This window comes from Neoarius graeffei, chromosome 28 (assembly GCF_027579695.1).
Source record: "Neoarius graeffei isolate fNeoGra1 chromosome 28, fNeoGra1.pri, whole genome shotgun sequence".
In the NCBI taxonomy this organism is placed as follows: Eukaryota; Metazoa; Chordata; class Actinopteri; order Siluriformes; family Ariidae; genus Neoarius; species Neoarius graeffei.
The window spans coordinates 8,946,025-8,962,243 of NC_083596.1; the positions used below are offsets into that span (position 1 = coordinate 8,946,025).

Consider the following 16,219-nt stretch of genomic DNA (forward strand, 5'->3'; position numbering starts at 1 on the left):
AATTTTTGGATGACTCGTCACATTAAACGCTACTCTTCGTAAACTGCTGGGACGTTTTCACTGAAACTCACCCAGAAGACTCTAAAGGCATATTCCAACAAGAATTGTTCACCAGGTGGCACCACCTGCTACGGATGCGGTGACACAGGGGTCATATGCAATTTCACAAAAATCGCTTCTCCTCCCACAGGATTGATCGAATTTCAAACTCGCACACAACAACAGTGGCCGGTATGACCTCCAGCCTCATTGTGGCTATTTTTTAAGAGAAAAATGCCAACGATTTCAAACATAAAGGTCAGGATTTATTTTTCGCTCCTAAAAATAAAAGCGCAAAGATCTGTGGCATATTAATAAGAGGTCCATGGTAGAAGTAGTTGAGACGTTGGTGCACACACTGGACTGAAAGCAATACAAAGTAGTTAGCAATCTACGAGGTGACAAATGTGATGGTGTCGACAGCAGTATTAGCATGACAGATCTGTCTGAGCAGTGTGTACAGAAGATGCATCAAAGGTTAAATCCCACTGAACCACTTGCAGCATGGTATTGTGGGTAATGTAGGAAAGTGTTAACCAAAGTGAAAATAGATCACCATGTGGATGAAAGAAGTGTAAACATAAAAGATTGAGCCCAAATTTCATTCGAAAAAAAAAAATCATGGATGCCATTGAAGAGCCCATGTTACTTTTAAAGATTTAATATGCAAGTTGTTCTGGGTGGATTTTTCCTTTCATGTAAAACTGGTATAACTCTAATCACTGTGTCACTACCAAGAAATCTAACAGCTCTCTTTTAAAAGTGGTGGCCAATTGTTTTACTAATTAATGGTCATTGATAGAACGTCAATTATTTAAACCTGCATGTTTGTATGATTTTACAAATTTTTATATAACCATAAGTATAAGAGTGAAAAGCATGTGTGTTCATTGCTTGTTGATCGCTTGTTACTGATGAACTGATCATGGCTGGTCACATGACTTTACATATCACAGTGACGAGCTCTGTGTAGTCTTCAGTCTCATTTAAAATGAATCAAAATAATTATTCTTTTATGGTTTGTTGTTTTAAACTAGTGTGTGAGAGAGAGAGAGTCCAGTGCTGAGAAATACTGCATACTCACTTTCCAGCCTGCATGCCTCTACTAACTGCCCCTGTTTTTCTCTTCTCTCTCTCTTTCTCTCTCTCTCTCTCTCTCGTTCTCCTTTTCCCCTCCAAGGCAGCCAAACAGATCAAAGATAGGTACAGTACTCTCTTAACTTGTCTGGAAGCACATCTACTGTGTGCATGTGTGTATTTGTGTATTCTGATACCACTGCATCTCATGCGCACACGCGCGCACACACACACACACACACACACACACACACACACACACACACACACACTTCTAGGTCTGACATCATATTTGAGCATGAGCTTGAAGTGGGGGGGGAGGCATGTGGCTCAATTTAGGTATGACATTAATTAACTCCTTTAATAATTTTGATCACGGAAGGTCCCCAGAAGGACAGTAAAACAAACGTGTGTGGGTGGGTGGCATGACCTTTGACCCAGGGTGTGTCTGACTGTGTGCCAGCCTGTGGGTGGTTCACAGACGGTGTTTATTTATTATCAAGCCTTTATGTGGTTTAAGCATACAGTACGTTGCAAATGTTTTAAATTGCCTATGACAAATTGTGCAATATGTCAAACACAAAGCACCTGATTTTTTTATAGCGATAGCAAAACTTGGTTCCCTTAACGTGTAAATAATTTTCCTCATAAAATGTAGTTGATCATCTAAAACAGCAACAATTTGTGACTGACTTAAATCTATAAACTACAACATAAGATCACTGTGCAGCTGAACACAGTAACATTGTGGAGATGGCCATCTTGGACCAGAATATATTTTAATTACTATAACCACATTCACTGGATATGAGCAATCACACGCTCTGATTGGCTACTCTACTACTAGGATATCAGCTCATATACTGTGAGTAGAGAAAAACAAAATGCCAGAGTGTGTTGCTGAACCAACCGAGGATGAAATAAAAAATCTACTCGAAAACAAAACCCCCCAAAAATTAAAAAGGAACAAAATATGGAATGAAAATATTTCATAGTAAGAACGTATCTCTTTTTTTTTTTTTTTTTTTCAAGAATTATTATTATTATTATTATTATTAGGCAGCACGGTGGTGTAGTGGTTAGCGCTGTCGCCTCACAGCAAGAAGGTCCGGGTTCGAGCCCCGTGGCCGGCGAGGGCCTTTCTGTGCGGAGTTTGCATGTTCTCCCCGTGTCTGCGTGGGTTTCCTCCGGGTGCTCCGGTTTCCCCCACAGTCCAAAGACATGCAGGTTAGGTTAACTGGTGACTCTAAATTGACTGTAGGTGTGAATGTGAGTGTGAATGGTTGTCTGTGTCTATGTGTCAGCCCTGTGATGACCTGGCGACTTGTCCAGGGTGTACCCCCCCTTTCACCCGTAGTCAGCTGGGATAGGCTCCAGCTTGCCTGCGACCCTGTAGAACAGGATAAAGCGGCTACAGATAATGAGATGAGATTATTATTATTATTATTATTATTATTATTATCACATTTTTCACAAATTGCTCCTGTCATTTCGCCGGTTTGTTTACATTCTTCATCTTTAAGCATTAAAATTTGTTGAATTTTTTTAGACTGGGTCAAAATCTCAAAGAAGTTTGAAAATTCCATTATTGAAATGTCCAAGGAAGAATTAAATAAATGTCTAAAGCTATTCTATACCTTGGCACGACAGCGAGACGTCACTTTCTACAAAAAAACAACAATAAAGTCAATTCGTGCAGCCATCGATAGGTTTTTAAGAAGTCCGACTAAGCGGAAATGATTTTGTCAGACGTTTTGTATAAAGTTTTTTTTTATTTTTCGAATTTGCAAAAAATAAAAATAAAAATGCCCCGTTTCTCAAAATCCTGTGAATGTGGATCGAATAAAACAGTTATTCCACTCAATCTCGTCGTACATGGATTATAGCGCTATCAGCTCATGTACGACTCGATTTCATGGAAGATTTGTTAATTATATTTGGTGTCATTGATAATGTTTCCAATTTAATAATAAATTTGACAATGCCATTTAAAGCAAGTTTGGCTATGTATATATTTTAGCTACATTACCATCATCATTCAAGCGCAATATTAAGCAGATATTAGACACCAAATATGTCTTAGCTGATTAAATACATTTGAGATAAGTAGATTATTATGTAAATTAGATTCTTGACCAAACCGTTGATTTGATATTAATAATCACATAAAGGCTTTATTGCGAATACATCATATTTAGTGGTATTAGTAGTACTAATAGTGATCGATATAGAGATACTAATATCATTTATATATAAATGAATAAGGCAATAGATTTATTTAAACTTGTTTATCTGTCTCAGGGTGACTATGGCTCCAGCCTTCCGCCTCACTATGAAGCCCAAAGCCTCAGACAACATGACCCACCTGATGGTGGACTTTTCACAGGAGCGCCAGCTTCTCCAGGGCCTTCGCTTCCTTCCTGGTGAGTTAGCAAATCCATGTGGCTTATTCCAGTTTGGACTTCAGTCAGCCATTTTGCTTAAGTTTAATCGAAGATGAAAACTTTTACTCAGTATCAAGAATGTGAAAAATGGATTTGTGTTTGTGGAAAAAAAATATTTTGGCACAGAATGAACAAACAAGGACAAGAGAAAGGCAAAGAGATTAAGACGTGCTGCCTGTACGTCTTACAGTTGTACATTGACTGCTTACGTTTCCTCCACCATGACACAGGACAATGTTAATTTAGTAGGTTATTGTTAGCTAGGTTAGTTATCCAGTGCATCCTTCTAGAAGAAAGCCAGAACAGTATTGTTAGCTTGATAACCTTGCTAGCCCATCTCCTGAAGAAATATTTTATATATATATAGTGTGTGTGTGTGTGTGTGTTATTTACCAGCTGGGAGGTCCGTATGGTGAAATACCGTGACCGAGGTCTTGAAAGTATTCAAGGCCGAGGTCACAGTATTTCACCATACGGACCGACCTTAAGCTGGTAAATAATTTTTTTTTTCTTTACCAAATTCTAACAGAAAACGAGAGCGCCCGAAAGGGAAAACCGAGCCGAGCCGCCATTTTGAATCCTCATTCACGGCTGTAATGCAAATTGCTTCCTCCTCGGTATACAAGTGCACTTCCATGGCAGGAAAAAAACTACATTTTGCCACCTATATAGTCCCCTATTTATACAAATAGGAGTCATTCAGGATTCAGCCATGTTTTTGCTCGGTGTTAGCAACAGTTACAGGTTTTTAGCTTTCTCCTGAAATGTTTTCTTTTATTTCTTCTTCCTCAGGGTAGTAAAACTCGCTTTCACTGTGAACACTGTCGTTATCACTATCCATGATGTAAAATTAATGCTATTATGCTGAGAAATGCTCGCAAAAATTTATAAGATTTTTGATAAAAATCTTATAAATAAATCTTATTAAAAAAATTTATGTTGACAAAAATTGCTACTATGTTTGTTGTTGTGAACAAGCGAGTCGCCAGAGGTCCGTAACCGGGGTCCATAACCAGGGTCATATCGTAGGATACGGACCCGCTCACCAGCCAATCAGAGCACAGGATTTGATAGAAACTGGACTGCGAAAAAAATAAAAAATATTATTTCCAGATCGATAACAAGCTAGCACCTGTTCCTGAAGAAAACTAGTACATTCGCTAGATTAATTAGCCAGTGTCTCCTTCTGTAAGAAAACTGGAACATTATTGCTAGCTTGATAACTAAATCATAGCCTATTCCTGAAGAAAGCTAGAACATTAGCTAGATTAACTAGCCAATGCCTTCTTCCGTAAGAAAACTTGAACGTTATTGCTAGCTAGATAACCTAACTAGCCATAGCCTTTTCCTGAGGAAAGTTAAAAGATTAGCTAAATTAACTAGCCAGTGCCTCCTTCTGTAAGAAAACTGGAACATTATTGCTCGCTAGATAACTAAGCCATAGCCTACTCCTGAAGAAAGCTAGAACGTTAGCTAGATTAACGAGCCAGTGCCTCTTTGTGAAGAAAACTGGAACATTATTGCTAGCTAGTTAACCCAACTAGCCAGAGACAATTCCCGAAGAAAGCAAGAACATTAGCTAAATTAACTAGCCATTGGCTATTTCTGTAAGAAAACTGTAACATTATCGATAGATAACCTAACTAGTCATAGGCTACATCCACACGACAACGGCAACGAGATGTGATTTAAAAATATATCGAGTCCAAATGGGCAACGATCAGTAAAATATCAGGTCCATATGGCAACGCAACGCTTGCTGAAAACGATGCAATACACATGCCACACCTCTAGGGGCGCTGTAAGACGGTCCCTTCGGAGACACCAGAACAATAGAAGAAGTAAGGACGCATGCGCATAAACTATTATGCGCGAGACTTCACGTTAGCCACAAAGTCAGGAAAATCTGTTCGTAAAATGACATTATAATGACCAAATACAATGAAAAGTATTTTTCCAGTCTCACCTGTGAAAGGTAATCCCATGTGATCTCGTTTGGACGGTAAACCTGTTGGTACAGTTAAACGCAGCACATGAATGAGGCATCTTTATTCTCCGCTTTGACCCATCCAATATGGCGGCGAGGATGACGTATGATTCGACGCGGAAGGCGGCGTCTTTAATGGTCCGGAATAAATTGAATGCTACACGTTGATGGATTAATTTGTTGTTCTACGCCCTTTTTGAGGAATGTATTGTAGGACTTAAACCAACATCTGAAGAGGTGAGATCGCGCCTTTTTTTTCCCTATTTTTGCTGGCGGGATTGACTCTGCCCTAAGGGCTATTTTCTCGCTCTCTCTCTCACTTTGCACCATTACACAATAAATATTCACAGTGAAAATATTTTGTAAGCGCGTTTCATGAACCAAGTTATAGGATTTGTTGACAACTCACATCGAGTTCGTTACACTTCTACCCGGCGTGAAGCACTCACAGTCATGTGGTTGTGACGTCATCGTAAACAAATCCGTTCTACTCATCCAGACAACTTCGCAACGGCAACGTTGCCAGATCTTTCCACTCTGGAACCCGTTCTCAAAAAGATTGCGTTTTGGGCACCCAAAACGCCGGTGCCGTGTGGACGCCAGGCCTAAACGATAAACAATTGTATCGGAGTCACCTGAATCCGTTGCCAAGTAGACAGGGCCATAGTCTATTCCTGAAGAAAGATAAAGCATTTGCTAAATTATCTACCCAGTGCCTCCTTCTGTCAGAATACTGGAACATTATTGATAGCTAGATAACTTGCCAAAGCCTATTCCTGAGGAAAGATAGAAAATTAGCAAAATTAACGAGCCAGTGCCTCTTTCGGAAGAAAGCTGGAACATTTTTGCTAGCTAAATAACCGAACCAGCCAGAGACGATTCCTGAAGAAAGATAAAACATTGACGATGATAGTTTATTTCGAACTTGTAAACAAACAATGAATAAATAAACAGAAAACAAGAAAAGCAAAATAGCATTTGCAACAAGAACACGTAAAAAGCCACTAAATTAGAAAATAAGCCATGAATAACGTAGGTAATAATAATATAATATCAAAACAAAAGAAAACAAAACAAAAAAATACAAACAAGGACACACTAAGCAGTTTTGAGTTTACATGTCCAAAAAGGAGTGGGCTGAAGTAAAAACTTACTTTAAACTAAAACATTAGCTAAATTATCTAGCCAGCGCCTCTTTCTGAAGAAAACTGGAACATTATTGCTAGCTAGTTAACCCAACTAGACAGAGACGATTCCTGAAGAAAGCTAGAACATTAGCTAAATTAACTATCCAGTGTCTCCTTCTGGAAGAAAACTGGAATGTTATTGCTAACTAGTTAATTCAGCTCAGAGGAACACATTTCTTCTTGATGAAAGTCAGGATTAACTTTCACTTTAAACTTTGCTAGCATATATTTCAGTCAGTTAGAATACTTAAAGTGCTGATGACATGTTTTTGACATCTTTGGCGATGTTTTATAACATAAAAAGTAATTCCCGATGATCCATATATTAATTCACGAAGGCGCCTATTTTACAAGTTATGATAAACGCGGCTATTTGGGCAAATTTGACGGGGCTGCAGCACCCAGGAGACGAAAGAGGAGGAGGAGCTATATGACGTCAGCGAAAGAACCTTCCTCCTAACTTACCAGTTTGTTGTTGATGCGACAGGTGTTCAGTTTGTCATTATTAGTATTATTATTATACATTATTATATATTAGTTATTATGCCTTCGCGTTGTGTTGCTGGCTTTTGCTCCAAAACCCACAAGGATGGGGTAAGTTTATTCAAGTTTCCCAGAGATCCCGAGCTGCATGCGAAGTGGGTGAAGCAAGTCAGGCGCACTCATGACAAGTGGGAGCCCTCACCAACATCCGTCCTGTGCTCTGAACACTTCGATTTGGATTGTTTTGACACCCTTCCCAGCTTAAAAGAATCTCTTGGGTGTGCAGTTCAGCACAAACGTGTGTTACTACCATCAGCAGTGCCTACACAGTGTTGCCAGATTGGGAGGTTTCCGGCCCAGTTGAGCAGTTTCAAGTGCATTTTGGTGGGTTTTGAACATATTTTGGGCTGGAAAATGTCAGCAGTATCTGTTGCCAGATACTGCTGAAGTTTTCCAGCCCAAAATATGTTCAAAACCCACCAAAATGCACTTGAAACCGCCCAACTGGGCAGGATTCCTCCCAATCTGGCAACACTGCCAGTATTCCGGAGGGGGTCTACTCGTAGCTATGCTGGATCCAAAGACAGTCCTCCTGTCAGAACATGTGTTGTGAAACGACATAAGATAAAGGTACGTAGAGCTATAGATTCTACATGATGATCATAAATGTAATCATAAAGTCGGCGTGATATCAGTCATGTATTTGCTTGTGAAAGCTTGCGGCTTTCATGTAACTGCCGCCTAGCAACGAGAGGCAAAGGGTAAAGAGGGTAGGCTATCATAGATTCTATTCGGAAGAGATCAACACAATTCTAGACTCCCAGAAGAGGAAGAGCTAGCACTAGAGAGTTCACCGGCGTTTTCATGCACCATTTCCATTGAGTAGAACCAGAGTAGAACAGCCAGTGAACCGTAGCGTGTTCTCCCGCTGACGTCACAACATGGCCGGGAGCCACGGACCCAGTTTTCTTGCGCTGTGCAATTAAAAGTTGGATATTTGCGTAACAACAGCTTCTTTTCACGTAATTATAACAGAAATCTAACATGTTTGCCATGTTGTATAGTTTATTTAAGAAATTGCATAGAGTCATATTCGTGTCATCAGCCCTTTAAGCATTAACTACTGTACATTCTAATAACATTCTGACTTTTTGTCAGCAGGAGGTTGTTGTTACATCAGTTAGCTACCGTAGCTAGAAGGAACCTGCTTTGGTAACTTAAGATACATTAGCATGGCTTTTCTCGCTCCCATTTTTGACACAGTTTAGTGAAAATAAAATAACTGAACAGTCTTATCTTTTGTAGCAATGTTGTTAAGATTTATGTCCATTAGTTCTTATTCAGAAGTTACCAAGCAATATGTCTTTGGTATTTGTTTACGCTTCTACAACTCTCCTGGGTATTTTATCTGTTCTTGGTACTTGTGTTTTTTAGTACTGGAAGTGATAGACAGAAGAAGAATGCATATTAAAAAAAACATTCATTATTTTGCTCAGATCTAGGGACCGTTATATTGTGGAAATCATCAGGAAAAAGCTACAATATTAGTTCAAGGTTAATTTCAAAATTTTATTCTCTACCTCCAGCACAATGGGCGGCACGGTGGTGTAGTGGTTAGCGCTGTCACCTCACAGCAAGAAGGTCTGGGTTCGAGCCCCGGGGCCGGCGAGGGCCTTTCTGTGCAGAGTTTGCATGTTCTCCCCGTGTCCGCGTGGGTTTCCTCCGGGTGCTCCGGTTTCCCCCACAGTCCAAAGACATGCAGGTTAGGTTAACTGGTGACTCTAAGATGGGGTTTACATTAGACCGTATCAGCGGATCATCAGATTAACGTTTTTAAAACGATTAGCATGCACACAGCAACGCCAATACACGATTCGCGTGCACACAGCAACGCCAATACACGGATACGCTAATCATATGACTAATTCGGCACGTAAGTTGAAATGTGTCAGTGCGGCTCATCGCTTCCTCCTCAGCGGCTGCGCTCCAAATCACTCCGCCCTGAACAGCGAGTGCCCTCTGGAGGGTGCGCACTCTGGCCCTGCGCAGCTCACAGAGCGCGCGAGTGAAGCGCACGAGCAGTAATTCGGGATTGAGCCGCTGTGCGCAAGTCACTTACCTCTTGCAAGTGGAAGGATGGCAAGCCTAAAGACCATCATAACTACACAATGGGCAGTATTTGCATCAGTATTTGCAGTATTTTCATACTTTTATACTCTTTAATGAAAGGTGATACAAGGCGGAAGTCCGCGCCGTTTTTCAGCAGTCGCGTCACATGACCAACGCCAGCGAATCAGGAAGGTGGATGTCACAGTGACGTTGTCCAATGACGACGCCAGCTAGAGCTCAGCATAGCGTATCCGCGTATTCACAATGTTTACACAGCACCGGACCAGACACGATCTGGATTGAATACGTGGACCCTGGCGGATTCCCGTTTCCCGGCATTTCCAGGCGTTTTAATGTAAACGGACAGTGCATCCGCGAAGAAAACGAGACAGATACGGTCTAATGTAAACTTGGCCTAAATTGACCGTAGGTGTGAATGTGAGTGTGAATGGTTGTCTGTGTCTATGTGTCAGCTCTGTGATGACCTGGTGACTTGTCCAGGGTGTACCCCGCCTTTCGCCCATAGTCAGCTGGGATAGGCTCCAGCTTGCCTGCGACCCTGTAGAACAGGATAAAGCAGCTACAGATAATGAGATGAGATGAGACCTCCAGCACACATTTTACATGTAATTCTATGGGAAGCAAGCACAAGCTGGGCAGAATGTCGCCATTTTTAAAAGACAGGTGATATTTTGTCATAAGGAAGCATCCAAAGTGGAAGTTTAATTCTTCAGAAAAATGCCAAATGACATCATGCATTGTTTTTTGTTGTTGTTGTTGTTTTGTTTTTTTACCTCTTGATTGTGCAGGCTATAGGTTTGGGGGCGAACAAGAAAAATAAACCTAGAGGACAAAGTGCTATTCTAATTTGATTCGTATTCACGAGAATAAGGAGATTTCCACGTAGAATAGAAAATATTTAATTAATATTCCAATATCGCAATATGAATAAAAATAAAAACATTAAACTTTTTATCTTTTTACTGATAAAAGTTATGCTAGTTAGTTGGGCGGCACGGTGGTGTAGTGGTTAGCACTGTCACCTCACAGCAAGAAGGTCCTGGGTTCGAGCCCGACAGCTGGCAAGGGCCTTTCTGTGTGGAGTTTGCATGTTCTCCCCGTGTCTACGTGGGTTTCCTCCGGGTGCTCCGGTTTCCCCCACAGTCCAAAGACATGCAGCTTAGGCTGATGGGTGGCTCTAAATTGACCGTAGGTGTGAATGTGAGTGTGAATGGTTGTTTGTCTCTGTCACTACGTTTACATGCACGTCCAAATCGAGCTGCTGTTGGTAATCGAGCAAAGGGTCCCAGCAGGGGTGCCAGAGAAATCCAATCCTACATGCACAAGTGAAATCGGGCTATTGTGCAAGGTGCATTGTGCACCCGAGCCACACGTGGCGCTACACACCCCATCATGTTGGTACACTTCCGGTTGTCGTCATGAAGAAGAGCTAATTAGTGTTGCCAGATACTGCTGACGTTTTCCAGCCCAAAACATGTTCAAATCCGCTAAAATGCACTTAAAACCCCCAATCTGGCAACACGAGCAGTTCCGTGTTCAAGCTGTTAGGCTTGCTCTAACAGACTATGGCTACAAACTATCCGGCGCAGACCAATGTTTTGTAAGACAACTTATTTTGCACAATAATATTTTTCTAAAGTCCATTTTTTGCTTACAAAAAATTTTTTTTTTGCTTACAATTTAACTTATGTGGTGGCACGGTGGTGTAGTGGTTAGCGCTGTCGCCTCACAGCAAGAAGGTCCTGGGTTCGAGCCCCGGGGCCGGCGAGGGCCTTTCTGTGTGGAGTTTGCATGTTCTCCCCGTGTCCACGTGGGTTTCCTCCGGGTGCTCCGGTTTCCCCCACAGTCCAAAGACATGCAGGTTAGGTTAACTGGTGACTCTAAATTGAGCGTAGGTGTGAATGTGAGTGTGAATGGTTGTCTGTGTCTATGTGTCAGCCCTGTGATGACCTCGCGACTTGTCCAGGGTGTACCCCGCCTTTCGCCCGTAGTCAGCTGGGATAGGCTCCAGCTTGCCTGCGACCCTGTAGAAGGATAAAGCGGCTAGAGATAATGAGATGAGATGAGATTTAACTTATGTCTTAATAAACACACAAAAAGTTCAATTGTTTTGTTTTTATTGACATTCTTCAGATGTTGGACATATATATATATATATATATATATATATATATATATATATATATATATATATATACACACACACACACACGCACACAAATACAATGACTTATGTATTTGGTGATACAGTAAGTGAGCTAAATTTTAACAGTGCAAACAATGCCACAAAAAGAAAAGATTCATGCCGTTGTCATGATTCGTTGTCATGCCGACCTGTTGTGTTTCCCGCTTGTGGTCTCGTCACTCGTCACTTCCGGAAGTAGCTTGACAACTAGCTTGATAGGGTATACATGCACAAAGTAGCTCGGCAGAAATCGCATAAACTAGGTCGTGTAGCTCGATTCCGAGAAATCAAGTTCGGTTCAATTTCAGCCGAATTAAGGTGTATACATGGCATTTTGAACTTCGATTTCAGTCGAGCAACGGCAGAAATTCGATTCTCTCTATGTGCATGTAAACGTAGTGTGTGTGTGTCAGCCCTGCGATGACCTGGCGACTTGTCCAGGGTGTACCCCGCCTCTCGCCCATAGTCAGCTGGGATAGACTCCAGCTTGCCTACAACCCGGTTACGGATAATGGATGGATGCTAGTTAGTTAGCGGATACTAGCTAGGACTGGTAATAGTGTTATTACGATTGTAATGTGAATGTCAGATGCACTGGTTTGTTTTGTTTGTTTTGTTGGTGTTTTTTTTTAATGTTAGCATCAGCTGGGTGTTTTTTTTTCTGTTAAAAAAAACGTTTAGTGTGACATTTGTGGTGTCAGTGACTCAACACTCCAGGACGAAGGCCATTTTATTAGGCGTTTGTTGGAAGTGATATTTGAGCCGTCCTGCTCTCGCTCTTCTGCTGCCACCACCATGTATCCACTTACACTTTGGGCATTTGACATAATGTCAGGCTCACTAGGGACAACGCTGGCTAAAAAACACAACCGATCTCCAGAAAGTAGCAAGTTATTACATGATGGTGTAATTCCTAGAGCTTCATCAGCAGCAAAGCATTTTTAATTCAGTTTGAAGCAGAATCTGGTTCAATTGCATTGCCAAGTGGATGAATGTAAAATCACATTGCACACTGCATGTCATGACCACATTTGCTGTGGGTTTGTGCCCAGGATGCAGACTTTTTCCTCGGGTTATTCCTGTGCTGTACAAAGCCGTCAGAAACGATAAACCCAAAGCAGGAAGAATTGTGCATTAGGACGATGATGTACAGTAAATTAGAACACAGTTGGCTGAGAGAGAGAGAGAGAGAGAGAGAGAGAGATGATGACTCTCCTCATCAGTAGTGTTTGAGTAAGCACCCATGTGGCTCAGAGCCTTTCAGGTCCTCAGATACCCCAAAGCCTGGCACAGCACACAGATCTAAAAATAACACTAAACTCACCACAGTCTCCTGTAACCTAGACTGAACCACATTATGGAACACTCTTTTTAATTTATTCCAACTCCACACACAGTAAAATCAATCGTAAATACAAGAAAACAGCCCATTTGAGCCAATTTAGTCCATACTAGAAGGGTTATTTCAAGGAAATACACAGAACCATGGCCTCACTTTTTGTTTATAAATGCCTTGAGACCTCAAGAATGGCATAGGAATAGTTTTAAGCATTAACAATAGATCTAATATAGTAGTTTTTACGATGAAAATTATTCATATAGGCAGCGGTCTGAGTGAATGACCTTGACAGCAGGAAGTCTATCGGTCTCATCGGCATTTTCGCTATACTAAAACACAGAGCTAACTGCAACTTCGAGTTTTCATTTTGAGCTAATTTACGTAGATGTCACGTAGATGCATTGCTGGCGGGTGCAGCAACACGACAGAAGGTGGATTTATGTTGCATTCATGGCCCAAAGCTCGAATGCCAACTTTGCGGTCAATTTTAACTCCAATATATATATATATATATATATATATATATATATATATATATATATATATATATATTAGTGCTGTCAAGCGATTAAAATATTTAATCGCGATTAATGTCGCGACTGTCATAGTTAACTCGCGATTAATCGCAATTTAATCGCACATTTTTGTCACATGAAAAACCATTGTAATTCTCTTATCAGCATAAAAAAGTGAATGGGCTTGCTCACCGTTCGAACTACGGGGGTACACGGGGGATCCGAGATCCCCTGAAACAGACATGAGATCCCTTGAAAACATGATTTGGGAAATGTTGGGGGGTCTCTAAAATATTGGCAAAATGATGTTTATTGACATAGCAATCGTGTGTAACGGGAAGCATTTGCATATCCGAAGTGAGCACGCGATGGAGATCCACGCTCTGAGACAAGCGCAAGCACACACACCCCCCAAGGAAAAAAAGGGACCCCCTGAAAATATCGGCATAGTTCGAACACTGGTTGTACCAATGGTTTTGTTTTTTTTTTTTTTATTGCAGAGCATAACACGTCTTGACACAGCCACTGCAAAGTTGGGCTGGAGCCGCCGATGGGAAAACGAAACCTAAGCTAAGCACCGTGGCTCTTCGGGGGAGGGCAGAGGACTCTGGCTGTGCGGGGCGTGGCATTACAGTCTAGCTGCTATTGTTTTTCTAAACAAAGTCTCTGTTCCAAGTTCCTGGCAGTTTCAAAAGCTTATGAAATCCTGCATCATGTTACAGAGCGTTAATCTCGCGATAAAAAAATTATCGCCGTTAAAATCAGGGCTTTGAACCGGTTCAAGGAACGAAAACCGGGAACTTTTTCTATTTCACATGGAACAGAAATGAAACCAGAAACTTTATTATTTTTTATGTTCCAGAACGGGCGGCACGGTGGTGTAGTGGTTAGCGCTGTCGCCTCACAGCAAGAAGGTCCTGGGTTCGAGCCCCGGGGCCGGCGAGGGCCTTTCTGTGTGGAGTTTGCATGTTCTCCCCGTGTCCGCGTGGGTTTCCTCCGGGTGCTCCGGTTTCCCCCACAGTCCAAAGACATGCAGGTTAGGTTAACTGGTGACTCTAAATTGAGCGTAGGTGTGAATGTGAGTGTGAATGGTTGTCTGTGTCTATGTGTCAGCCCTGTGATGACCTGGCGACTTGTCCAGGGTGTACCCCGCCTTTCGCCCATAGTCAGCTGGGATAGGCTCCAGCTTGCCTGTGACCCTGTAGAAGGATAAAGCGGCTAGAGATAATGAGATGAGATGAGATGAGATGAGATGTTCCAGAACAGAAACGCTTATTAAAAATAATGGTAACCGGTTAATACAGGTTTTTATTTCGTTCCTCAAAGTTTCCGTAACCTACAAATAAAAAAGTCATTCTTCTCCTGCGCAAGTTTCTATGACCCGCTGGGGTTCACTTCCTGTGTGATGTTCGCTGACTGAATGGAGAGAGCGGGAAGGTGGACTACTATCACGTCTCCACGTGATAATAAGTGAGTAAGTGCATTACTGAGTGTCTCTGAGCAAAGAAGAGCCTGAACGTTGCAACCTCCCTATTGGCTGTTTGTAAAAATGTATCAATTGTTGCCCCTCCCACGGGAATCATCGCGGGCTCGAGAGACGAGACCTGACAAGTTAGTTCGTTGGTAGCAGAACAAAATGTCTGGACACAAATCGGGTTTTCAGAAAAGGAAAGAAAATTAACGGAGGGTCGAAAATACAAAAAAGGAGGCAGAAAATGCAAAACGAGTTTTAAGGTAGGACAAATGGTTAGTTTTCTGAGGCAGCCCGCCGTGGCTGCAGGCTTTCAGTTGTGTCATTGAATGGTTACTTTTCTGAGGCAGCCCGCCGTGGCTGCCTGCAGGCTTATTTATTATAGCCCATTTAGTTAAAATAGTTTATATAAAATGTTTATAGTTATAGTTATGTGATGGTTGTCCTGATTTAGACTGGTGTTTTGTTTTGTTTTGGGTTTTTTTTGGGGGGGGTTTGCGCGATGTTGCACCCGGGTCCAGATTAGGGCAGAACCGGCCCTGGCTACATTTCAGGTGTAGTTTGTTTTATGTATGTATGTACTTACATAGATGTGTACTTGGTCTTCCAATATGGCGCCTAACAAAATCTCGCGGCGCGGTGACGTCATGCGGTAGCCCTCTATAGGGCCTGACTAGCCTTTGGTAACACACTAAACGAATTATCTTTCATTTTTGGCACTTTTTCTGTTTGTGTAGATGGGAAGACATACTGAGAATCCAAATCGCCAACATTTGAAATAATAATTGTTTTGAATTATTTCTTGTCTTATTTAATGAAGGTTGTAATAGAATTAGCCTACATTTGGCTTAAGCTGGATGAGACAGAGACATAATTTTATAGCCATTTGTTAAACAGCTGACAGGGAACGTAATTAAACGTTCCGGGAACGAAATTTTTTTGTTCTAACTGGTTCGGGAACGTCTATTTAATGGTGGAACCCAAAACCGGAAACGTTAAAATTCCGTTTCTGTTCGGAACGAACCAATAGGAAAAAAATTCTGGTTCAAAGCCCTGGTTAAAATTGAGTCAAGTTAATGTGTTAATAACGCGACATTTTTGACAGCACTTTTATTTATATATATATATATATATATATATATATATATATATATATATATATTTTTTTTTTTTTTTTATTCCCATTTATGCAGCATACAAGAGTCAAGGATGGAGAGACTATCCACTCAGAAATGTATTTAAAAATAAAAGTTCTGCATATGTCCTTTAAGCTCCATGTGTTGCTGTGACAGCATGGAAGAGCTTTGGCATTAGTGATGAATGCGCTTGAACGCTTTTCCTAGCAGTTGTAATCTAATGCTC

The 16,219-nt window shown here is 41.3% G+C and overlaps 1 protein-coding gene across 2 annotated transcripts in view; it reads left to right on the forward strand.

The window, feature by feature from the left end:
- The window catches only part of fsd1l (fibronectin type III and SPRY domain containing 1-like), an 83,427-nt gene that overhangs the window by 28,509 nt on the left and 38,699 nt on the right, over positions 1 to 16,219 (forward strand). For both annotated transcript variants that reach the window (XM_060912260.1, XM_060912261.1), the window contains exons 5-6: positions 1,220 to 1,242; positions 3,418 to 3,539. In XM_060912260.1, the coding sequence (XP_060768243.1) occupies positions 1,220 to 1,242; positions 3,418 to 3,539 (145 nt within the window). The remainder of the gene's footprint in view (positions 1 to 1,219; positions 1,243 to 3,417; positions 3,540 to 16,219) is intronic.